The following is a 19,703-nucleotide window of genomic DNA, read 5'->3' as shown; positions in this document are numbered from 1 at the left end:
GACTGGAAGACTAAAAATCCTGCAAGACTGGCCTTCGGATTGCATAATATCTCAGGCCACAATGTACTGGGATTAAGAAACGAGTACTTGTAGAAAAAGATATGTAACTCAAGACTCTTCCCCAAATGTCTTGTCAAATGTCCTCTGCATGCGCCCTGGTGATTATAAAGTTGCACTGACCAAGGAAATACCAGGGCAATATTTTGAGTTCACAGTGACTTTACTTCAGTCTCTCCTATATGTTTTTGGATATATTGCGAGGAAATAACAGTCATGCGGCTAAATAAGGCCACAGGGTTTTCATTTTTTTTCTTATTGGCCTGGTCCTCCTTTGAGAGGCCTGCAGGCACCAAGGAATGCCCTCCGAGGTCTTCCTCAGCTGTCCAGGGTCTCTGGTAGACTCTCGCCCTCTGGTCTGAGCTCAGGTGAAGTGTATAGGAAGTTGCAGCATATGTAGAGTGGGAAGATCAGCACCCGCCTGTCCAGGTTCATCACCATCTGCTCCTGTGAAACAGAAATAAACAGAAGAGTTGTTTGGCTGCCAAACAATTATACAGAATACAACCTGGCAGATCCAGGCGATCACCCAGCAGCTGAGCGACAAAACATCAAAGTGTGTCCCACAATGAACACAGCAGGGATAGTGGTTACTGAGCTATGAAAGATTAATCAATGCAAAATTACACTCTGGGTGAGTTGCAGGTGCAACTAGTGAAGTATCGGTAACATCAGGAGTTAAATAAATTTGACTGCATCTTTCTGGGCTCTGATCTTTCCAACACAGTTCTTGTCAAGCTTTGGAAATTACGATCAAGCTCTTGCTGTCTGTGCTTTCCTTATTTTTATGTACAATGTTTAGTCAGTTCTTCTCAACCTGTGATATAGCCCCTTTATACCCTTACTGCTGCCACAGCTCTTGTTGCTCCTCATTTTGGAGCCTAGCTGGGATTGGGCAGGGCTCCCCATCTACAAGATGGCCGGAGCCCAGGGTCGTGCTTCACCTCGCCTCCTCCACCTGAGGGATGGGGTTGGCAAAGGTTGGCACACCCTCCTTCTGACATCATTTTTCCCGCCAGTCTTCCCGCCAGAGTGGGGTTAGATTGGGTGGGGGCAGTTGCTGGGTACAGCAAATGGTCTGGAGAAGGTCTCAGAGGCGGTATGCCTTTGAAGCTTCCCCCTGTCCATCCTGGAGGAGGAGACACATCACCTCGCCCAGGATGTGCATTGTTGCAGGCCCAGGAGACCGGGGGGCTCTCCACCCAGGGGTCCAGCAACATGTCTGCTGTGTGACAGCCTCTGCAGCCACTCAGCCCAGACGTGGATTGTAGGTTCGGGTTTTGGAGGGCATCTCTAAGATGCCCTCTCGTGCATTTTACATTAAATCCCACACTGGCATCAGTGCGGGTTTAATGTGCTGAGAAGTTTGGTACCAAACTTGTCAGTCTTCATTCAGTGTAGCCATTATGGTGCTGTGGAGTTCGTAATGACAGCCTCCCAACACCATATACTCTTAAATGGCATCTCTGCACTTACAGTGCCCAGGAATGGCCCTGGGTACTGTAGGGACACAGGGCTCATGCCCTTGTGCCCTCACATCTGGCATAGGGCACCCAGCTAGAGGGGTGACTGAAGTATGCCAGGGGAGTGGGGTCTATTGGCATGGCACACGGGGATGTGTGCCATGTCGACTCTTGTTTTAGTTCTGTACTTAGGCACTCAGCCTGCAAAGGCAGGGTGTCGGTGCAAGGGTACAGGGCCCCGACGGTGGCACACTAAGTGCTGCAGCCCTCAGGGGTCTCCTCTGGTCACCATGCCCTGGATACCTAGGGTACCATTTTACTGGGAGCTGACAGGTGGCCAGAGGTGCCAATTGGGTATTTTGTTTCAGCATAGCTTTTCTTTTTAGGGAAGGAACACAGGCCCTGGGTACCTGATTGGCAGGGACCCAGGGCACACTCAGTCAAGCACATCAGCAGTTCAGAAAAAAGTGGGGGTATACCAAGGCTATAAAGATGCCACTTTCTCACCCCCCCCCCCCTCCTGCCCCTCCCCCTGCCCCCCCAAACGAAAGGGGATGAGACTAACCTCGCCCTGGGGAGTCTTCATTGTCTAAGTGGAAGAACCTGGAAAGTCCATCTGCATTGGAATGGGCAGTCCCTGGTCGGTGTTCCACTTCAAAGTCCATACCCTGTATTGAGATAGACCATCTCAGTAGTTTTGGATTTCCCTTTTCATCTGCATTAGCCATCTGAGAGGTCTGTGGTCAGTTTGAACCAGGAAGTGAGTCCCAAACAGGTAGGTCCTCAACTTCTTCAGGGACCAAACCACAGCAAAGGCCCTCCCTCTCAATGGCACTCCAACGCTGCTCTCTGGGGAGTAGCCTCCTGCTTATAAAAGCAAAAGGTTGGTCTTGGCCTTCCTCATTGATCTGGGAGAGGACTGCTCCTATCCCCAGTTCTGAGGCATCAATCTGCACTATGAACTGCTTGGATTGGTCTGGGGGTTTTAGAATGTGTGCAGAGCACATTGCTTCTTTCAGGGTGTCAAAAGCCTTTTGGCAGCTAACAGTCCAGTTCACTTTCTTGGGCATTTTATTGGAGGTGAGTTCTGTGAGGGGAGTCACAATAGACCCATATCCTTTCACAAACTTCCTGTAATATCCAGTCAAGCCAAGGAATGCCCTGACTTGAGTCTGGGTGGTTGGAGCTGCCCAATCCAGGATGCGCTGGATCTTGGGCTGTAAGGGTTGGACCTGGCCTCCACCAACAAGGTGGCCCGGGTACACCACAGTGCCCTGTCCTATCTGGCATTTGGATGCCTTGATAGTCAGTCCTGCAGATTGCAGGGCTTGTAGAACCATCCCAAGGTAGATGAGGTGATCCTGTTAGGTGGAGCTAAACACAGCAATATCATCCAGATAGGCTGCCCTGAAGGATTCCAACCCAGTCAGGACTTAGTTCACCAACCTCTGGAAGGTGGCAGGGGCATTCTTTAACCCAAAAGGCATCACAGTAAACTGATAGTGCCCATCAGGCGTGGAGAATGCTGTTTTCTCTTTGGCTCCTGGGGCCATGCCAATTTGCCAGTACCCTGCAGTCAAGTCAAAGGTGCTTAGGAATTTGGCTGCCCCTAGTTTTTCTATCAACTCATCTGCTCTTGGAATGGGGTGAGCATCTGTCTTGGTGACAGAGTTGAGCCCTCTATAGTCCACACAAAACCTCAGCTCTCTTTTTCCACCCTGTTGATGAGGTTTGGGGACTAGAACCACTGGGCTAGCCCAGGGGCTCTCAGAGGGTTCAATCACCCCTAGCTCCAGCATCTTGCTGACTTCGGCTTTGATGCTTTCATTGACTTGGTCTGATTGTCGATAGATTTTGTTTTTGACAGGGTTACTCTCACCAGTGTCCACATCATGGGTACACCAGCTGGTCAGACCAGGGGTCAAGGAAAAGATGCTAGCAAACTGCTACAAGACTTACTTGCAGTCAGCCTGCTGTTGGGGAATGAGGGTGTCTGAAAAGACTACTCCATCTGCTGACCCATCTTTTGGGCTGGCAGAGAGGAGATCAGGGAGAGGTTCACTCTCTGCTTCCTGTTCCTCATCAGTCACCATCAGCATGGTGAGGTCAGCCCTGTCATTGTAGAGTTTGAGGCGGTTCACATGGATAACCCTTTTGGGTATCCTGCTGGTGCCCAGGTCCACTAAGTAAGTGACCTCACTCTTTTTCTCCAGGATAGGGTAAGGGCCACTCTATCTGTCTTGGAGAGCCCTTGGTGCCATTGGCTCCAAACCCCACACCTGTTGCCCAGGTTGAAACTCAACCATGGCAGCTTTTTGGTCATACCAGTGCTTCTGCAGCTCCTGGCTGGTCTCAAGATTTTTGGATGCCTTATCCATGTACTCAGCCATTCTGGAACTTAGGCCAAGCACATACTCCACAATGTCCTGTTTGGGTTCTTGGAGAGGCCTCTCCCAACCCTCCTTTACAAGACAAAGTGGTCCCCTTACATGATGACCAAACAGAAGTTCAAAGGGTGAAAACCCCACTCCCTTCTGTGGCACTTCCCTAAAAGCGAAAAGCAGGCATGGCATCAGGACATCCCATCTCCTTTTCAGTTTTTCAGGGAGCCCCATGATCATACCTTTCAGTGTCTTATTGAATCTTTCTACAAGACCATTGGTTTGTGGGTGGTATGGGGTAGTGAACTTGTACTGCACCCCACACTCCTTCCACATGTGTTTCAGGTAAGCAGACATGAAGTTGGTACCTCTGTCTGAAACCACCTCCTTAGGAAACCCTACCCTGGTGAAGTCACCTAGGAGGGCCTTGGCTACTGCAGGAGCTGTAGTGACCCTTAGGGGAATTGCTTCAGAGTACCTAGTAGCATGGTCCACTACTACTAGAATTAATTTGTTCCCTGAGGCTGTGGGAGGTTCTGGCTTGCCACTGGCCTGACAGGTAACACAGGAGCCCACAAACTCCATCACTTTTTGGTTCATCTGGGGCCAGTAAAGGTGGCTAACCAACCTTTCCCACGTTTTGGTTTGCCCCAGGTATCCAGCTAGGGGGATGTCATGAGCTAAAGTTAGGAAGAACTCCCTGTACTTCTGTGACACTACCACTCTCCTGGTAGCTCCAGAATCAGGGTTTCTTGCCTCAGCATACAGTAATCCATCTTCCCAATAAGCTCTGTGGGTACCACTGACATCTCCCTTGGATTCTGCAGCTGCTTTCTGCCTCAGGCTTTCAAGAGTGGGGCAGTCTCGCTGACCCTGGCACAGTTCTTCCCTAGTGGTTCCCCCTGGGCCCAGGGGTCCAGCCTGGTAAGGCTCAAGCTCCATAGGCTCAGTTCCCTCCAGGGTTTCCAAGTCCTCTCCTTGGGGAGAGGGGTCCTGAGAGGCTGGCTGTGTAGAAGCTGGTTTCCCAGTCTCCTTGCTTTTTCTCTTGGTTGGTTGGGCCATACTTTCAGGCTCCAACCTCACGTGTTCACCTTTCTTTTTGCTCTGTGCTCTGGTTTGGACACACACCAGTCTAGGGATTCCCAGCATGGCTGCATGGGTTACTTGCTCAACTTCAGCCCAGGCTGAGGTCTCCAGGTCATTTCCAAGCAGACAGTCAGCTGGCAATTGTGGTGAGACCACTACCAGTTTCAGGCCAGTATCCTCCCCCCATCCTAATGTTACCATAGCTAGGGGGCGTTGGTTGGTAATGCTGTCAGCATTGGTGACTGGGTAAGTTTTCCCAATCAGGTGTTGCTCTGGGGACACTAGCTTTTCCCTTACCATAGTGATGCTGGCACCTGTATCCCTCAGGGCTTCTACTCTAGTTCCATTGAAGGAAGGGTATTGCATTAATTTGTTACAGTTGGTTGGCCACCCAGCCACACTGGCAACCTCCATATTCCCCAAGCAGACTAGACTAGCTTGAGTGTATTCCCAGATTTGCTCTGGGCACTCCTCTGATCCCATCTGTAGATTTACTGTCCCTGGAGTCGCTGGAATGGGTGCCTTAGGGGCTTTGTTGTAGGGGCAGTTTTTGTCTACAGTTAAATGTCCCAACTTCTTACAGTTGTTACCATAGGCCTTGTTGGGAACAAAGTTTCTTCCCCTATAGGGCTGAGGCACATAGGGAGTAGATTGGGATCCACCCACCTGACCAGGTTTTTGGGGCCCTTTGGAAGGCTCAGACTTTTTATCTTGGGGATTCTCATCACCTTTCCCCTGGGGGTGTTTTGTGACCACCTTCTTTTGGTCACCCCCAGTGGCTGTCCTTGTCACCCTAGTCTTGACCCAGTGGTCTGCCTTCTTTCCCAATTCTTGGGGAGAAATTAGACCTAGGTCTACCAAATGCTGATGTAACTTTTCATTTGTGCAATTACTCAAAATGTGTTCCTTCATAAACAAAGTATACAGTCCAGTAAAGTCATGCACATTGTGTCCAGTTAACCAACCATCCAGTGTCTTTACTGAGTAGTCTTCAAAATCTATCCAGGATAGGGTCTGGGTTTTGTGAGCCCCCTGAACCTAATTCTGTACTCCTCAGTGGTGAGTCCAAATCCCTCAATCAGAGTCTTCTTCATGAGATCATAGGACCCTACATCTGGTCCAGAGAGAGTCAGAAGTTTGTCTCTGCAGTTACCAGAGAACAGTCCCCACAGGAGTGCCCCCCCCCAGAGAGGTTTCTTCAGCTGTCTGATATCACAAGCCCTCTCAAAGGCTGTGAACCACTTGGTGATGTCATCACCTTCCTCAAATTTAGGGACAATCCCTTTGGGGGTTTTAGGATCATAAGATTGCTCTCTATCCTTGTTATTGGTATTGCTGCCACCAGAGATGTGGGCTAGGCCCATCTCTTTTCTTTCTTTTTCTAGAGCCAGGAGCCTGGTCTCTCGGTCTAATCTCTTGGCCAACTTTGCTAGGAAGTTGTCCTCTTCACTGGGGATTTCCCCAATGGGTTTCCTGGGGACTGGTCCACCTGTGTGGTTCCTAGGCTCCCAGAGGCTTATTCTTGGAGTCAGAGGTACGGGGACCCCCTCCTCCCTAGGAATGATGGGGGGATTATCAGTGTCATCCCCCTCATCCACTCCTTCTTCCTCTGGCTGGGTGTCACCCTGCTCAGAGGGGTGGTCTTTTGCATACTCAGCCAGGAGCTCTTGGAGCTTTTGTTTGGTTGGATGCAGACCTACAGTTATTTTCTTTACTTTGCATAGGGCCTTCAATTCCTTGAAGTCCAGGTGCAAGTAAGGTGTGAGGTCGAGTTCCTCCACCATGTTGGTATTATCTTCACTAACAGCTGAGTTCTGTTGAGACATTCTAACCTGATAGTTCTAACCCTCTACCCTAGCTTGTAGTGACTTTTATTTTCACAAAATTCTTTTTTTTTTTTAACTTTATTTTTGCATTTTCAACAGAGAACATAGAAAAAGTTTGACAGTGCGATACAGAGCTTTAACACCAGTGGCATACAGTTTAGGCAATGCATGTGTAAATAGCAATAAGACACGGCAATGGGAGAGCAATAGTTCAGGCGCGATGCATGGCAAATAAAAACATTAGTCAGCAATCATAGTACATTACAGGGGTAACACAAGACAGCATGTTTCGTAGGTAAACAGTTAGTTGGCGGCTAGGCCACCATGCAATGAGAAATGTTCTAAAAACGTTGAATGTGCGGAATTCAATTATACATTTACACAAAGAGGTTAGGGTCGGTAGTGGTATCCACTGGCAGTAGTGTACATGTGTTGGATCAAGCGAGGCACAGCTATATACCGTCACCATTTCGTGCCTCCTCGCCAATCGGGACGTTATCGTCTGCTCCTTGGGCTAACAGATATGTGACTAGGGGACCCCAGATGTCTTTAGGTCTACTGGAGATCGGGAGTGTCTTAGCAAAAATACCAGATTGTTCCTGACAATGGGTCATATCCGTGAGCCAGTCCTTAAACTTAGGGGCCCTGCCACGACCCCATCTACAAGCTACGCGGCGTTTTGCAAGAAGCAGTGCAATGTCAAGGAGTTTCCTAAAGGACTTAGGGATGTGTGGTGTATGCCACAGTAGCATCAGCAAAGCGTCTAGGCTTATCGAAACCCCGGTCATGGACTCGAGGGCAACATGCACTCGTTGCCAGTAGGCATAGACCTGGGGGCATTCCCAGGACAGGTGTAAGAATCCATATTTACAACAAGGGGTGGTGAGGGACAGAGTCTCTGAATAAAGCAGAATACTCTCACCCAGTCAAAAGATCAGGGCTAGATCCAACACCGTTTTTTAACTCATTGCACCATCCCAGTTTCAGAACCTGGCTGTATGCAAATTAGTCTGTTCCTGTCCCAGTGCATGATGGGAACAGGGCAAACCAAACTACAAAAGCCAATTCTTACACTGGGAAGGAAACAAGCTTCCGGGGACCGGTTTCTGGCATTACAGCTGTCTTCGGCCCGGCTTGCTTGAATCCTGATGGTGCAATGAGTAAGGGACTCATGTCTGAGTATACCCTTCCACGCTTAGGGTGGACAAAAATATTTACAACAAGGGGTGGTGAGGGACAGAGTCTCTGAATAAAGCAGAATACTCTCACCCAGTCAAAAGATCAGGGCTAGATCCAACACCGTTTTTTAACTCATTGCACCATCCCAGTTTCAGAACCTGGCTGTATGCAAATTAGTCTGTTCCTGTCCCAGTGCATGATGGGAACAGGGCAAACCAAACTACAAAAGCCAATTCTTACACTGGGAAGGAAACAAGCTTCCGGGGACCGGTTTCTGGCATTACAGCCGTCTTCGGCCCGGCTTGCTTGAATCCTGATGGTGCAATGAGTAAGGGACTCATGTCTGAGTATACCCTTCCACGCTTAGGGTGGACAAAAATATTTACAACAAGGGGTGGTGAGGGACAGAGTCTCTGAATAAAGCAGAATACTCTCACCCAGTCAAAAGATCAGGGCTAGATCCAACACCGTTTTTTAACTCATTGCACCATCCCAGTTTCAGAACCTGGCTGTATGCAAATTGGTCTGTTCCTGTCCCAGTGCATGATGGGAACAGGGCAAACCAAACTACAAAAGCCAATTCTTACACTGGGAAGGAAACAAGCTTCCGGGGACCGGTTTCTGGCATTACAGCCGTCTTCGGCCCGGCTTGCTTGAATCCTGATGGTGCAATGAGTAAGGGACTCATGTCTGAGTATACCCTTCCACGCTTAGGGTGGACAAAAATATTTACAACAAGGGGTGGTGAGGGACAGAGTCTCTGAATAAAGCAGAATACTCTCACCCAGTCAAAAGATCAGGGCTAGATCCAACACCGTTTTTTAACTCATTGCACCATCCCAGTTTCAGAACCTGGCTGTATGCAAATTGGTCTGTTCCTGTCCCAGTGCATGATGGGAACAGGGCAAACCAAACTACAAAAGCCAATTCTTACACTGGGAAGGAAACAAGCTTCCGGGGACCGGTTTCTGGCATTACAGCCGTCTTCGGCCCGGCTTGCTTGAATCCTGATGGTGCAATGAGTAAGGGACTCATGTCTGAGTATACCCTTCCACGCTTAGGGTGGACAAAAATATTTACAACAAGGGGTGGTGAGGGACAGAGTCTCTGAATAAAGCAGAATACTCTCACCCAGTCAAAAGATCAGGGCTAGATCCAACACCGTTTTTTAACTCATTGCACCATCCCAGTTTCAGAACCTGGCTGTATGCAAATTAGTCTGTTCCTGTCCCAGTGCATGATGGGAACAGGGCAAACCAAACTACAAAAGCCAATTCTTACACTGGGAAGGAAACAAGCTTCCGGGGACCGGTTTCTGGCATTACAGCCGTCTTCGGCCCGGCTTGCTTGAATCCTGATGGTGCAATGAGTAAGGGACTCATGTCTGAGTATACCCTTCCACGCTTAGGGTGGACAAAAATATTTACAACAAGGGGTGGTGAGGGACAGAGTCTCTGAATAAAGCAGAATACTCTCACCCAGTCAAAAGATCAGGGCTAGATCCAACACCGTTTTTTAACTCATTGCACCATCCCAGTTTCAGAACCTGGCTGTATGCAAATTAGTCTGTTCCTGTCCCAGTGCATGATGGGAACAGGGCAAACCAAACTACAAAAGCCAATTCTTACACTGGGAAGGAAACAAGCTTCCGGGGTGTAAGAATCCAGCGTGTTCCGCGCGACAGCGTTCGCATCTATCATCACTGGACAGGAGTAACCTGAATTTCCTTACCGGGGTGTAGTACAGCCGTTGTAAGAACTTGTAGTGGATTATCTTGAGTCGACAGCTGGCGGATATCCTAGCCGTGAGATCGCAGCAGTAGAGCCATTGATCATCAGTAATCTCTGCTGCCAGGTCAGTAGCCCAGTGTGAGCGGGCTGGGTTCGCCAGACCAGGGCTGGACGTTCTGACGAGGCGATACATGCCCGATACCAGATGCGAGCCATCTTGCGAGCTCAGCATGAAGTGCAGAGGTTGCAAACTCTCAGGTTCATTGGGAAAGTCAGGGAGAATCTCCCTCAACCCCTGACGCAGTCGCATATAATAGAAAGAGTCGAGTGGGGTAGGCGCGTGGGATTTGAAGAAAAGGTCTGCAGAGTTGATCTGCCCATCGGTGAAGAGGTCACCCCAGCATGCGACCCGCAAACGCTGACAGGGTGATTGGAAACCGCGCTCCTGGAAGAGCACCAGTTTGGGATGGTACGTCAATGGCATCCGAGGGGAATATGGGAAGATGCATCCTAGTAACCTCGCCATTCGACGGCAAGCATCTATGGTGCACGTGACAGTGGTGAACGGCGTTTCTATGGACAACACTGGGCAATGTATAAGCCCATTTAGTGGGATGGGGTTCGCGATCCAATCCTCGACCGCCAGTTGGGGCATGTAGGGTGTGGGGACCATCCAGTAGTATGCATAGTGCGCCTGGGCGCATATATAATAAGTCTCAAAATCAGGAATGTCAAAGCCCCCTTTTTCATACGGTTGAGTCAGCAATGACCACAGTAGTCTGGGCTGTTTACCCCCCCCAGAGTAGCTGGCACAGTTCAGCTTTCAATGTCTTAAAGAAAAACGCACCCGGGTGGTAAGGAATATTAAGAAAAAGGTACAAGAAACGGGGTAGCACCACCATTTTGATAAGGGATGCTCTCCCAGCCATGGACAGGGGGAGGGAGATCCAGCGATCAACCGATGTGGTGAGTTTCGTAATCGCGATTCCGTAATTCAGACGCAATGTTTCGTCTTTATCACGAGAGATTTGGATACCCAGGTAGCGGAGGTCCGATCTGCACCACTCTAAGGGGAAGTCGAGCGGGAAGTCGGTCACTGCATCCGTGAGGGGGTAGAATTGCGACTTAGCCCAGTTGATACATACACCGGAAAGCCTTCCGAAGACAAAGAATTCCCTTAACAGCGGGTTGAGGTTGCTCGACGGGTCTTTGACATATAACGTCATGTCATCAGCGTACAGTGACACATCAATCTGTCGCCGAAAACAACGAAAAGCGCCCTCTCGGTGGAACTGACGGAGTCTGCAGGCCAACGGCTCGACGGCAATCGCAAAAAGGAGCGGGGAAAGCGGGCAGCCTTGTCTGGTGCCCCTCGTGAATCCGACCGGAGGAGAAAGACAGCCATTGACCAGCACCCTCGCTGATGGTTGCATGTACAGTAATTGGACCCAGGAGATGAACAATTTAGGGAATTCCATGCGGGTCAGGACGGCGAAGAGGTATGACCATTCGACCGAATCAAAAGCCTTAGTTACGTCTAAAAAAAACGCCGCAACGGGGATATCGGGGTGCACTGTGCGAATTAGGGAGAAGAGCGTGCGTAGGTTATGGGAGGTGGATCGATTGGGAACAAATCCAGATTGGTCGGGCAGTACGATTCGGGTCATAAGGAGGGACAGCCGGGTAGCCAGTACTTTTGCCAGTACCTTCACATCGCAGTTCAACAAGGAGAGCGGGCGGTAAGAATCACAAGTGTTAGGACTCTTGCCAGGCTTCAGAAGTGATGTAATGACGACCTCGCGCATGGAGCGGGGGAGCATCCCGTCAGCTAACGATTCCTCAAAAACCTCTTTAAGGACCGGGGCCATTATGTCTATATATGCTTTGTAGAACTCGGCAGGTATCCCATCGAGGCTGGCGCTTTGCCATTCTTAAGTGACATGATGGCATCTCTGATTTCATCTAGCTCAAAAGGGGCAGATAGAAAGGCCCTATCCGCGTCGCTAAGCCAGCACAGAGCCACATCGCCAAGGAAATCATCGAAAGGCATGTCTGGGGTTGCAGCGGTGGTGTAAAGTGCGTGATAATGAGACGTGAAAACTGTCAAAATGTCATCCGAGTCCCTAACTGGTTGGCCCTGTGTGTCCAGAACTTTGAGAATTGTGTTTTGAGTGCGAGGAGGGCGCGTTAACAGTGCCAGGGCCCTACCAGGCCTATCTCCCTCACAGTATTTTCTCGCCTGCCAGTATTTCCCCCTGAATTTAGTTTCCCTGGCCGCCTCTTCTTCATACTTTGTCAATTTGTCCCTAAATTCCGCATGTGCATCAGTACGGTCTCCTGACGCCATACGAACCTCTAGGTCTTTCAGATCCTGATCTAGGGTGCGCAGCGTGCGCTGTATATCGCGTAGCACTCCGAAGCTTTTCGATATGCAGTAGCCCCTGACCGTAACTTAGAATGCCTCCCAGATACTTTCGACAGAGTCGACAGATCCCTTGTTTTGCGAGGGAAGAAGGCTGCTATCTCCTCGCCGAGTTCGGTGCGGAACACAGCGTCTAGGAGGACCGCAGGCTGTAGCCGCCAATGTGGGCGGGGGCTATCCCGACCAGGCACCCGTATGAGCATGAAGACTGGGCTGTGGTCGGAGTATGTCCTGGGCAAATGAGCTACTCTAGTCACCCCAGCACTCAATTCTCTAGACAAGAATAGGTAGTCCAAACGCGCCCACGTGCCCGCCAGAGATGTGAAGTGTGTGCCTTCTTTCCGTAGGGGTGTGTGCATCGCCAAGCATCTACCAAATCGCCTTCAGCAATCACACCCAGGAGGGCCTCTCTAGACCGAGGCTTATAGTGAGCAATTCCATCTGCCCTATCCAAGTGAGGTACCAATGCCACGTTGAAATCACCTCCCCAGATAACATGTCGGGACCCCACATCTAGGATCTTACCCCACAATGTGGTGAAGAAATGTGGCTGATCTATATTAGGCGCATAGCAGTTTACTAGAGTGATAGTGTCTCGACCCAGGCGACCCCACAACATGGCAAAGCGACCATCCGCATCTGAAAGCTCGCCACACACCTGAAACGGCACATTGCGTCTAATAAATATAGCTACCCCTCTCGCATAAGTGGAGTAAGACGAAAAAATGCGGGTGTTAGCCCATTTGCCTGCAAAGGTAGTGCGTGTCTATGGCGACAGGTGTATTTCCTGTAGCATGGCGATCTGAACCAGGAGGCGTTCCAAGTAAGCAATCACATTCCGACATTTTTTGGCATTGTTAAGGCCCCTAACATTCCAGGACATACAGTGCAATTGCGCTTTGGGCTCTATCCTCGCCATAAGATTAAGGTCATTGCATAATTATAGCCGTACAAGTCTTCATTCACTGAGCCAACTCCTCTCGGGTGAGGCCCGGCATCGCACAGGTCAAACAACTGTATTCCCCCCCGCAAAGAAAGACCCCGCCCACAACAGTACCCCGCCCCCTCCCACTACTGCATCCCAATCATGCCATCAGCCACCATTTCCCTCCCCTTCCCACCCTCCTACCTCCCTCAGCGACCCCAACATGTCAAAAAGAAGCCCCAAACATCCACCCACCCTCCATCCCTCAAGATTCAGTGTCAATCGAAAAACAAAACCCATATGTGGGGTGTACCCGTAGGGGGAATAGCATAGAAAGCGCACAACCACAGCTCCCCCCTCAAGCCCCGCAGCGAGAGCTTCCCTTGGGTGGGACTGAGGAGGGGCAGTGGACCTTGGAGTACATTACCACTGGATGCAGGTCGCAGCCCCCTGTCCAAATGACCTGCCATGTCCGTCATAGGAAGAGGGTGCTTTATCAGCACACCCAAAGTACCATATGTAGTCTAGACAAATCTGCATCAGGGACAGGTCAGGCGTCTGCGTCCGAGTGTGGATGGTTGTCGTCATGGGCTGCGCCTCGGTCCCGTGGTCAATTCCGCATTCTCTTGACCGCTTTTAGGTAGTCCTCCACCTGCTGCGGATTGGTAAAGAACCTTTGTTTTCCTTGATGTGTGATCCGGAGCTTAGCAGGATATAATAGGGCATAATCCAGTTGAGCAGCACGAAGTTTTTTCTTCACCTCGATGAACTTGAGCCTCTGTTCCTGGACCATTGGTGTAAAATCGGGATAAATGGAGAAGTTGATGCCATCGTAGGACAGTGACTGCTGAGTGCGTGCCGCCCTTAATGCAGTATCGCGATCGCGGTAGTTCAACAGACGAGCTATGATGGGTCTCGGTGGCGTGCCCGGTTTGGGCACCGGGCCCAGAGATCTGTGCGCTCGTTCGACTATGAACTGCGATGAGAAGGCCTCGGCTCCGATAGATGTCAGAAGAAGTTTTTCAACATACAGTTCCATCCTGCCCGTGGCTGTGGACTCCGGTATGCCCGTGACGCGTATGTTGTTGCGTCTGCTACGGGCCTCCAAATCCTCGTTCTTCGCGGCGATGACCCGCAGCAAGTTATCCATTCAGGCAAGTTGGGTGGCATGGGAAGCCGCGGCATCATCAACTTCGGAAATGCGCTGCTCTGTGGCTGTGATCCGCTCCTCGTGCAGGTCTACTTTATGCACAAGGGCGTCCATCCTCGACGATAGTCTGTCCACCTTGTCCACCACTGTGGCGAACCCTTGTCGCATCTCTTGCAGGATTTGTTGCATGTCCTGGGCCTCAGGGGGGGGGGGGGGGGGAACAGTGCTGGATGCTCCCGCGCCGCCCACGCCGGGTTTCTCACTCTGTGTTTTCTGGACTTTCTTAGCAGCCTCAAAGGATAGTTTCTGTTGGCGGGTGTCCTGTCGAACCATCGCGCCACTGCACGATGCCCGGTCGGTGCGCTCCAGGCCAGGAGCTGTGAGAAACCCCAACCTCACTTAGCCGGTGGACTGGGCACCCAGGAGCGCCCCGGATCCTCAGTAGCACACGATGCCGGTGGTCCCAGAGGTCTCCCCCGTCCCCGAAGGAGGCGAAACGGCACCGGGAGGGTTCTATGCAGAGGGGGAACCACTCCCAACGCCGCGCCCCAGTAGGGTAGTCCATGGGACGCCGCCTAGGCCCAGCACGCTGTTCACACGCCAGGCGCTCCAAGCGATGTTAGCCCCAGCCGTGAAGCGCCACGTTCAGGCCCACCGCAATGTTCGTGCTGAGCAACATGGGGTGATAGGGGGGAGATGTCAGCTAATTCCCGCAGTATTCACAAGCCACACAATAATAATAATAATAATACCGCTTATCTGATCCAGATGTGGTATAGTCCTCCCCAGGAATTACAGAAGGGCCCGGGGCCTGCAGCGTGTGACGGAGCGGGAGACAACGATAGATAATGGCGGGCGTCCCTCCCAATGGCGTCGCGCCAGGCACCTTATCCTGTTCACTCGCTTCTGAAGAGCCCAGCGTCTCAGCGACTCACCCGGGGATATGGATCGAGAGCTGTGGGTGCCTCGCGCTGGGACCGCCGGCAAGTTGCAGCGGCCGCCGCGATCCGCCCTCCAGCAGCGAGAAGCCTCAGTCGATCCCGAACCACGGCAGCTCCGATCTGGCCCGGGAATAATGGTAGAAGTCCCAGGACCGTGAGAGAAGGCAGTGGGCACAGCTATGAGTCCTCAGCCTGTTAGGAGGAGTCCGGCAAAAAAGTCTGTAGGCAGGGAAGCCAGGGCAGACAGTATTCCGGGGTGAGGTCTTCCGGCAAGGCCTACCACCTCGTGGTGATCCCCGGTCTGTCCTGTCCCCAGGGGTCCGCACCCGGGCGCACAACAGCTCCTGCAGCAGCTCCGAAGGGAACCAGCCGGTCTCAGTGCTCAGGCGTCGCTGCTCGGATCTGCACCAAACTTGGACCGAGTCGGGAGGATCGGTATCGGAGCAGAATGAGTGGGTTTCGGAGCTGCTCGAACACCAGTATGCAAGGATTATTGAAGGATGTTTGCTCCAGGGTACAGGAGCCTCACCGTTAGGCGGCCATTCTGTGCGCGCCCTCTAGCGCCCTGGAGACACCATTTTCACAAAATTCTAATGGGACTTAAGCAAGGCCCTATTAGTATTTTTGGAAAAGACCAATTTCAGAATTCTAAAGGCAATTTATGAGTTCTGTCGTGTGATCAAATGGTAACCAAGTAGTCCAACAAATGCAAGTTTGTATCCCACCGCTGATCCACCAATGTGAGAAAGTGGCTCTATATATACTAGACTAGAAGGAAGTACAGTGTGTATAGAATCCACCAACCCCGGAGGTATAACAGAGGTTAAAGTCAGAACTGACCTTACTCTCCAAAGTGGTAGCTTGGTCGAGCAGTAAGGCAGTACCAGAGGACAGTGTAAAACACTTGTTGCACACACTCAGTTACCAAAAGGTTTCACACACTCAAAGACTGAACTCCAGGCCAATTGTTTTTATATCCACAGATATAGTTGTTTTATTTTTAGAACCAACAGTTATCAAAATATACTTTTCAAGGTACGAGTACTCTCATGTAAATACTTTGCAGAGGAGCAATACGTTTGTACACACAATAATTACAGGATAGCTAATCAGCAATACAGTTCTGAAACACACGCTAGCATTGGGCTCAATGGGTTTTTCATAGGAAAGTACAGTTGATTACTTTATGGATTACTTTGGAAGTTACAGGACTAGATCTTAGATTCAGTCCTGGGGTCTAAGCTGAAACCAGATTAGCAAAAACGTTTTAGTTACTGTGATGAATTTTCCTGAATATAAAGCTACTTTAAAAGTTCACACTTAGAAACTTTTCAAGATGATTCTGACAATGTTATCCAATGGGAGGAAATTCAGGTTACAGGTAAAGTACGATCGCATTACCTTTGTAACCCAGCACTAGTCTCCTAGGGCCAGCACTGGGGGCTTAACTCAAAACAGGTAGGTAATTGCGTTTCAGTATTTCATAGGATTTTTAAAGAATATTTGCAGTTTTCAAAAGTAGACAATGGGTTCCTATGATGAAAATACAGGTTACTAGTAAACCCGCTAGGGATTACTTTTGCGGTTCAGTACTGGGATGAAAAGTACAGTACTGGCTTCTCTCCTGATCACAGGTGAGTATTTTCGAATTCGGACTTTGGCGGATTTTATAGGAATTTTTTCAGTTTTCAAAACTTCACACTTAGAAAATTTTCGAGTCAAAATGGGTCAATGTTATCCAATGGCAGGTAAGTGAATTACCGGTTTCCAGGTGAGTACTTGGTTGGTGAAGTTAGGGTTCTGGGCGTAGACTCAGGGGTCCCCCAGGGTCAGGTGAGTACAGTTAGTTCAGTCCCAGCGGCACAGGGGCGGCCGGGTGCAGAGGTAGGTAGGCCCAATGTTATCCAATGAGGGAAAGGGGGCCTTCGGTTGGTGGCTGCTGGCTAGCAGGCCACGCGGCTCTGGGAGCTGGGCTCCTGGTCACTTGCTCCGGGCAAGGGGGGAAGTAGGATAGGGCAAAGAGGTCACAGCCAGAGGCACTCGGGCAGCTGGGTGCAGGATGCTTTTGAGCCGTTGGCCGCTCAATGTTATCCAATGAGGATCTTGAAAGAGGAACAAAGGCTGCAGGTTCGGGGACGGTGACTCTCTACAGGGGCAACCAGCACTTCGAGAGGTAAGTTGGGATCTTGAAGCACAGGTAGGTACCCCAAAGGGAGGCACAGGGGGCCGTGGGGCGCCGGGTGCAGGGGTGTCTTTGGGGGTCGGAAAAGCTTACCCTTGGCTGGTCGCGGTTGGGGTGGCCCCTGGCTCTGAGTCTGCAGGCGTCGGCTGGTTCGTCGAGGAGGGTCTTTGGGCACTGGACTTCGGGTCCCAGTCGCCGGGGGGACGTGCTCGTGGCCTTGGTTCGGGTTGGCCCGGCCCCGGCTCGGCTGGTGCAGAGTGGGCTGGTCCGGAGCTTCCTGGTGAGCACCAGGTGGGGTGTTGCAGCAGAACCCCTGCTGATGGGAGTCCCAATCTTCGAGAGGGTCAAGGCAGGCAGGTCATCTGGGTGTCCCAAGATTGCTGTCCACGGAGGTCTCCGGGATTAGGCAGGAGCAGGTTCCAGGATCAACAGGCCGGTAGGGCTGGGGCCAAGTCAGTTGTTGTTTTCCTGTTAGCAGCTGCACGGCGGGTCTTTTTCTTCTTGATCTTCTTTCTTCTTTTGATATCGGGATCTGAGGAACGAAGGTTCAGGGAGCTCCTAAATACTAAATTTAGGGGCGTTACAGGTAGGGCAAGGGCAGGGACCAATGGGTCCCTGTCCTGGGGGTGAGGACACCCCCTAGCCTGCTCCTCTCCTGTGGGAGGGGGGCAGGAGCCTAGCTGGGATTGGGCAGGGCTCCCCATCTACAATATGGCCGGAGCCCGGGGTCGTGCTTCACCTTGCCTCCTCCACTTGAGGGGTGGGGTTGGCAAACCCTCCTTCCTGATGTACTTTTTCCTGCCAGTCTTCCCGCCAGAGTGGGGGTAGAACGGGTGGGGGGCCAGTTGTTTGGTACAGCAAATGGTCTGGAGAAGCTCTCAGAGGCGGTATGCCTTTGAAGCTTCCCCCTGTCCATCCTGGGGGGGGAGACACATCACCTCGCCCAGGATGTGCATTGTTGCAGGCCCAGGATAGCGGGGGGTTCTCCACCCAGGGGTCCAGCAACATGTCTACTGTGTGGCAGCCTCTCCAGCCACTCAGCCCAGAGGTGGATTGTAGGTTCGGGTTTTGGAGGGCATCTTGTGCATTTTACATTAAACCCCACACTGGCATCAGTGCGGGTTTAATGTGCTGAGAAGTTTGGTACCAAACTTGTCAGTCTTCAGTGTAGCCATTATGGTGCTGTGAAGTTCGTAATGACAACCTTCCAGCACCATATACTCTTAAATGGCATCACTGCACTTACAGTGCCCAGGAATGGCCCTGGGTACTGTAGGGGCATAGGGCACCCAGCTAGAGGGGTGACTGAAGTATGCCAGGGTAGTGGGGTCTGTGGGCATGGCACAAAGGGATGTGTGCCATGTCGACTCTTGTTTTGGTTCTGTACTTAGGCACTCAGCCTGCAAAGGCAGAGTGTGGGTGCCAGGGTACAGGGCCCCTGAGGGTGGCACAATAAGTGATGCAGCCCTCAGGGGTCTCCCCTGGTCACCATGCCCTGGGTACCTAGGGTACCATTTTACTGGGGGCTGACAGGTGGCCAGAGTTACCAATTGGGTATTTTGTTTCAGCATAGCTTTTCTTTTTAGGGAAGGAACACAGGCCATGGGTACCTGATTGGCAGGGACCCAGGGCAGGCTCAGTCAAGCACATCAGCAGTTCAGAAAAAAGTGGGGGCATACCAAGGCAAGAAAGATGCCACTTTCTCACAACTAACTATTTCAAATGTAACTGGTTCTTTTAGTGATCATGTCCACCTACAGGTGATGTTTTTACGTTTAATGCGTACATTGGGCCTGTAATCTGTAGCACATAACAGATGCAACACAGGCACTGAATTGTATAAATTACACAATCTCCCATGCACCGTGTGACCCATTCTTAATCACAGTCCAGTTGCATGTTAGCAGGTGACAAACTTTATTAAGGCAATGAAGTGTTCCTTTAAATTTCTGCTGCTATTCTCTTTTTTGTGGTATTTCTGCATTGATTAAAATAATTCTATGTACTATCTTCCATTTGTTAAACAAAAACTGGAGATCGTTAAATAACTCAAGTTTGTAAATATTTATAAAACAATATACGGAACAAGACGCAACAAAATTCTAGATGCTTCCTGAAACAATTCAAATCCACTTGTCCAATTTGGTGGCATGCAGTGACAGGACATTTTAATAACGATATTTTCTATATTACAGCTCTGATAACGCAAAACTCTGATTATGGAAGTGCTCATATTATGTGAGGGTTTAGACTTAAGAGTAAAATTGTGCCTATCGCGCTTTTTAAAAAACGTATTTTCCTCCTGTCTAGAGCATCTTGCACACGCTCTTTTAAAATTGTGTTTACTGTGTTTAAAAATCG

The 19,703-nt window shown here is 50.6% G+C and overlaps 1 protein-coding gene across 1 annotated transcript in view; it reads right to left on the bottom strand.

The window, feature by feature from the left end:
- Nucleotides 1-201: 201 nt before the first annotated feature.
- GMCL1 (germ cell-less 1, spermatogenesis associated) overlaps nucleotides 202-19,703 on the bottom strand; it is a 478,283-nt gene continuing 458,781 nt past the window's right edge. Inside the window, exon 14 of the mRNA XM_078666688.1 lies at nucleotides 202-504. Within this exon, the coding sequence (XP_078522814.1) occupies nucleotides 376-504 (129 nt within the window). The 3' untranslated portion in view covers nucleotides 202-375. The remainder of the gene's footprint in view (nucleotides 505-19,703) is intronic.

The sequence above is a fragment of the Lissotriton helveticus genome, chromosome 11, assembly GCF_964261635.1.
Source record: "Lissotriton helveticus chromosome 11, aLisHel1.1, whole genome shotgun sequence".
NCBI lineage: Eukaryota > Metazoa > Chordata > Amphibia > Caudata > Salamandridae > Lissotriton > Lissotriton helveticus.
This window is presented reverse-complemented; position numbering and strand designations above follow the sequence as displayed.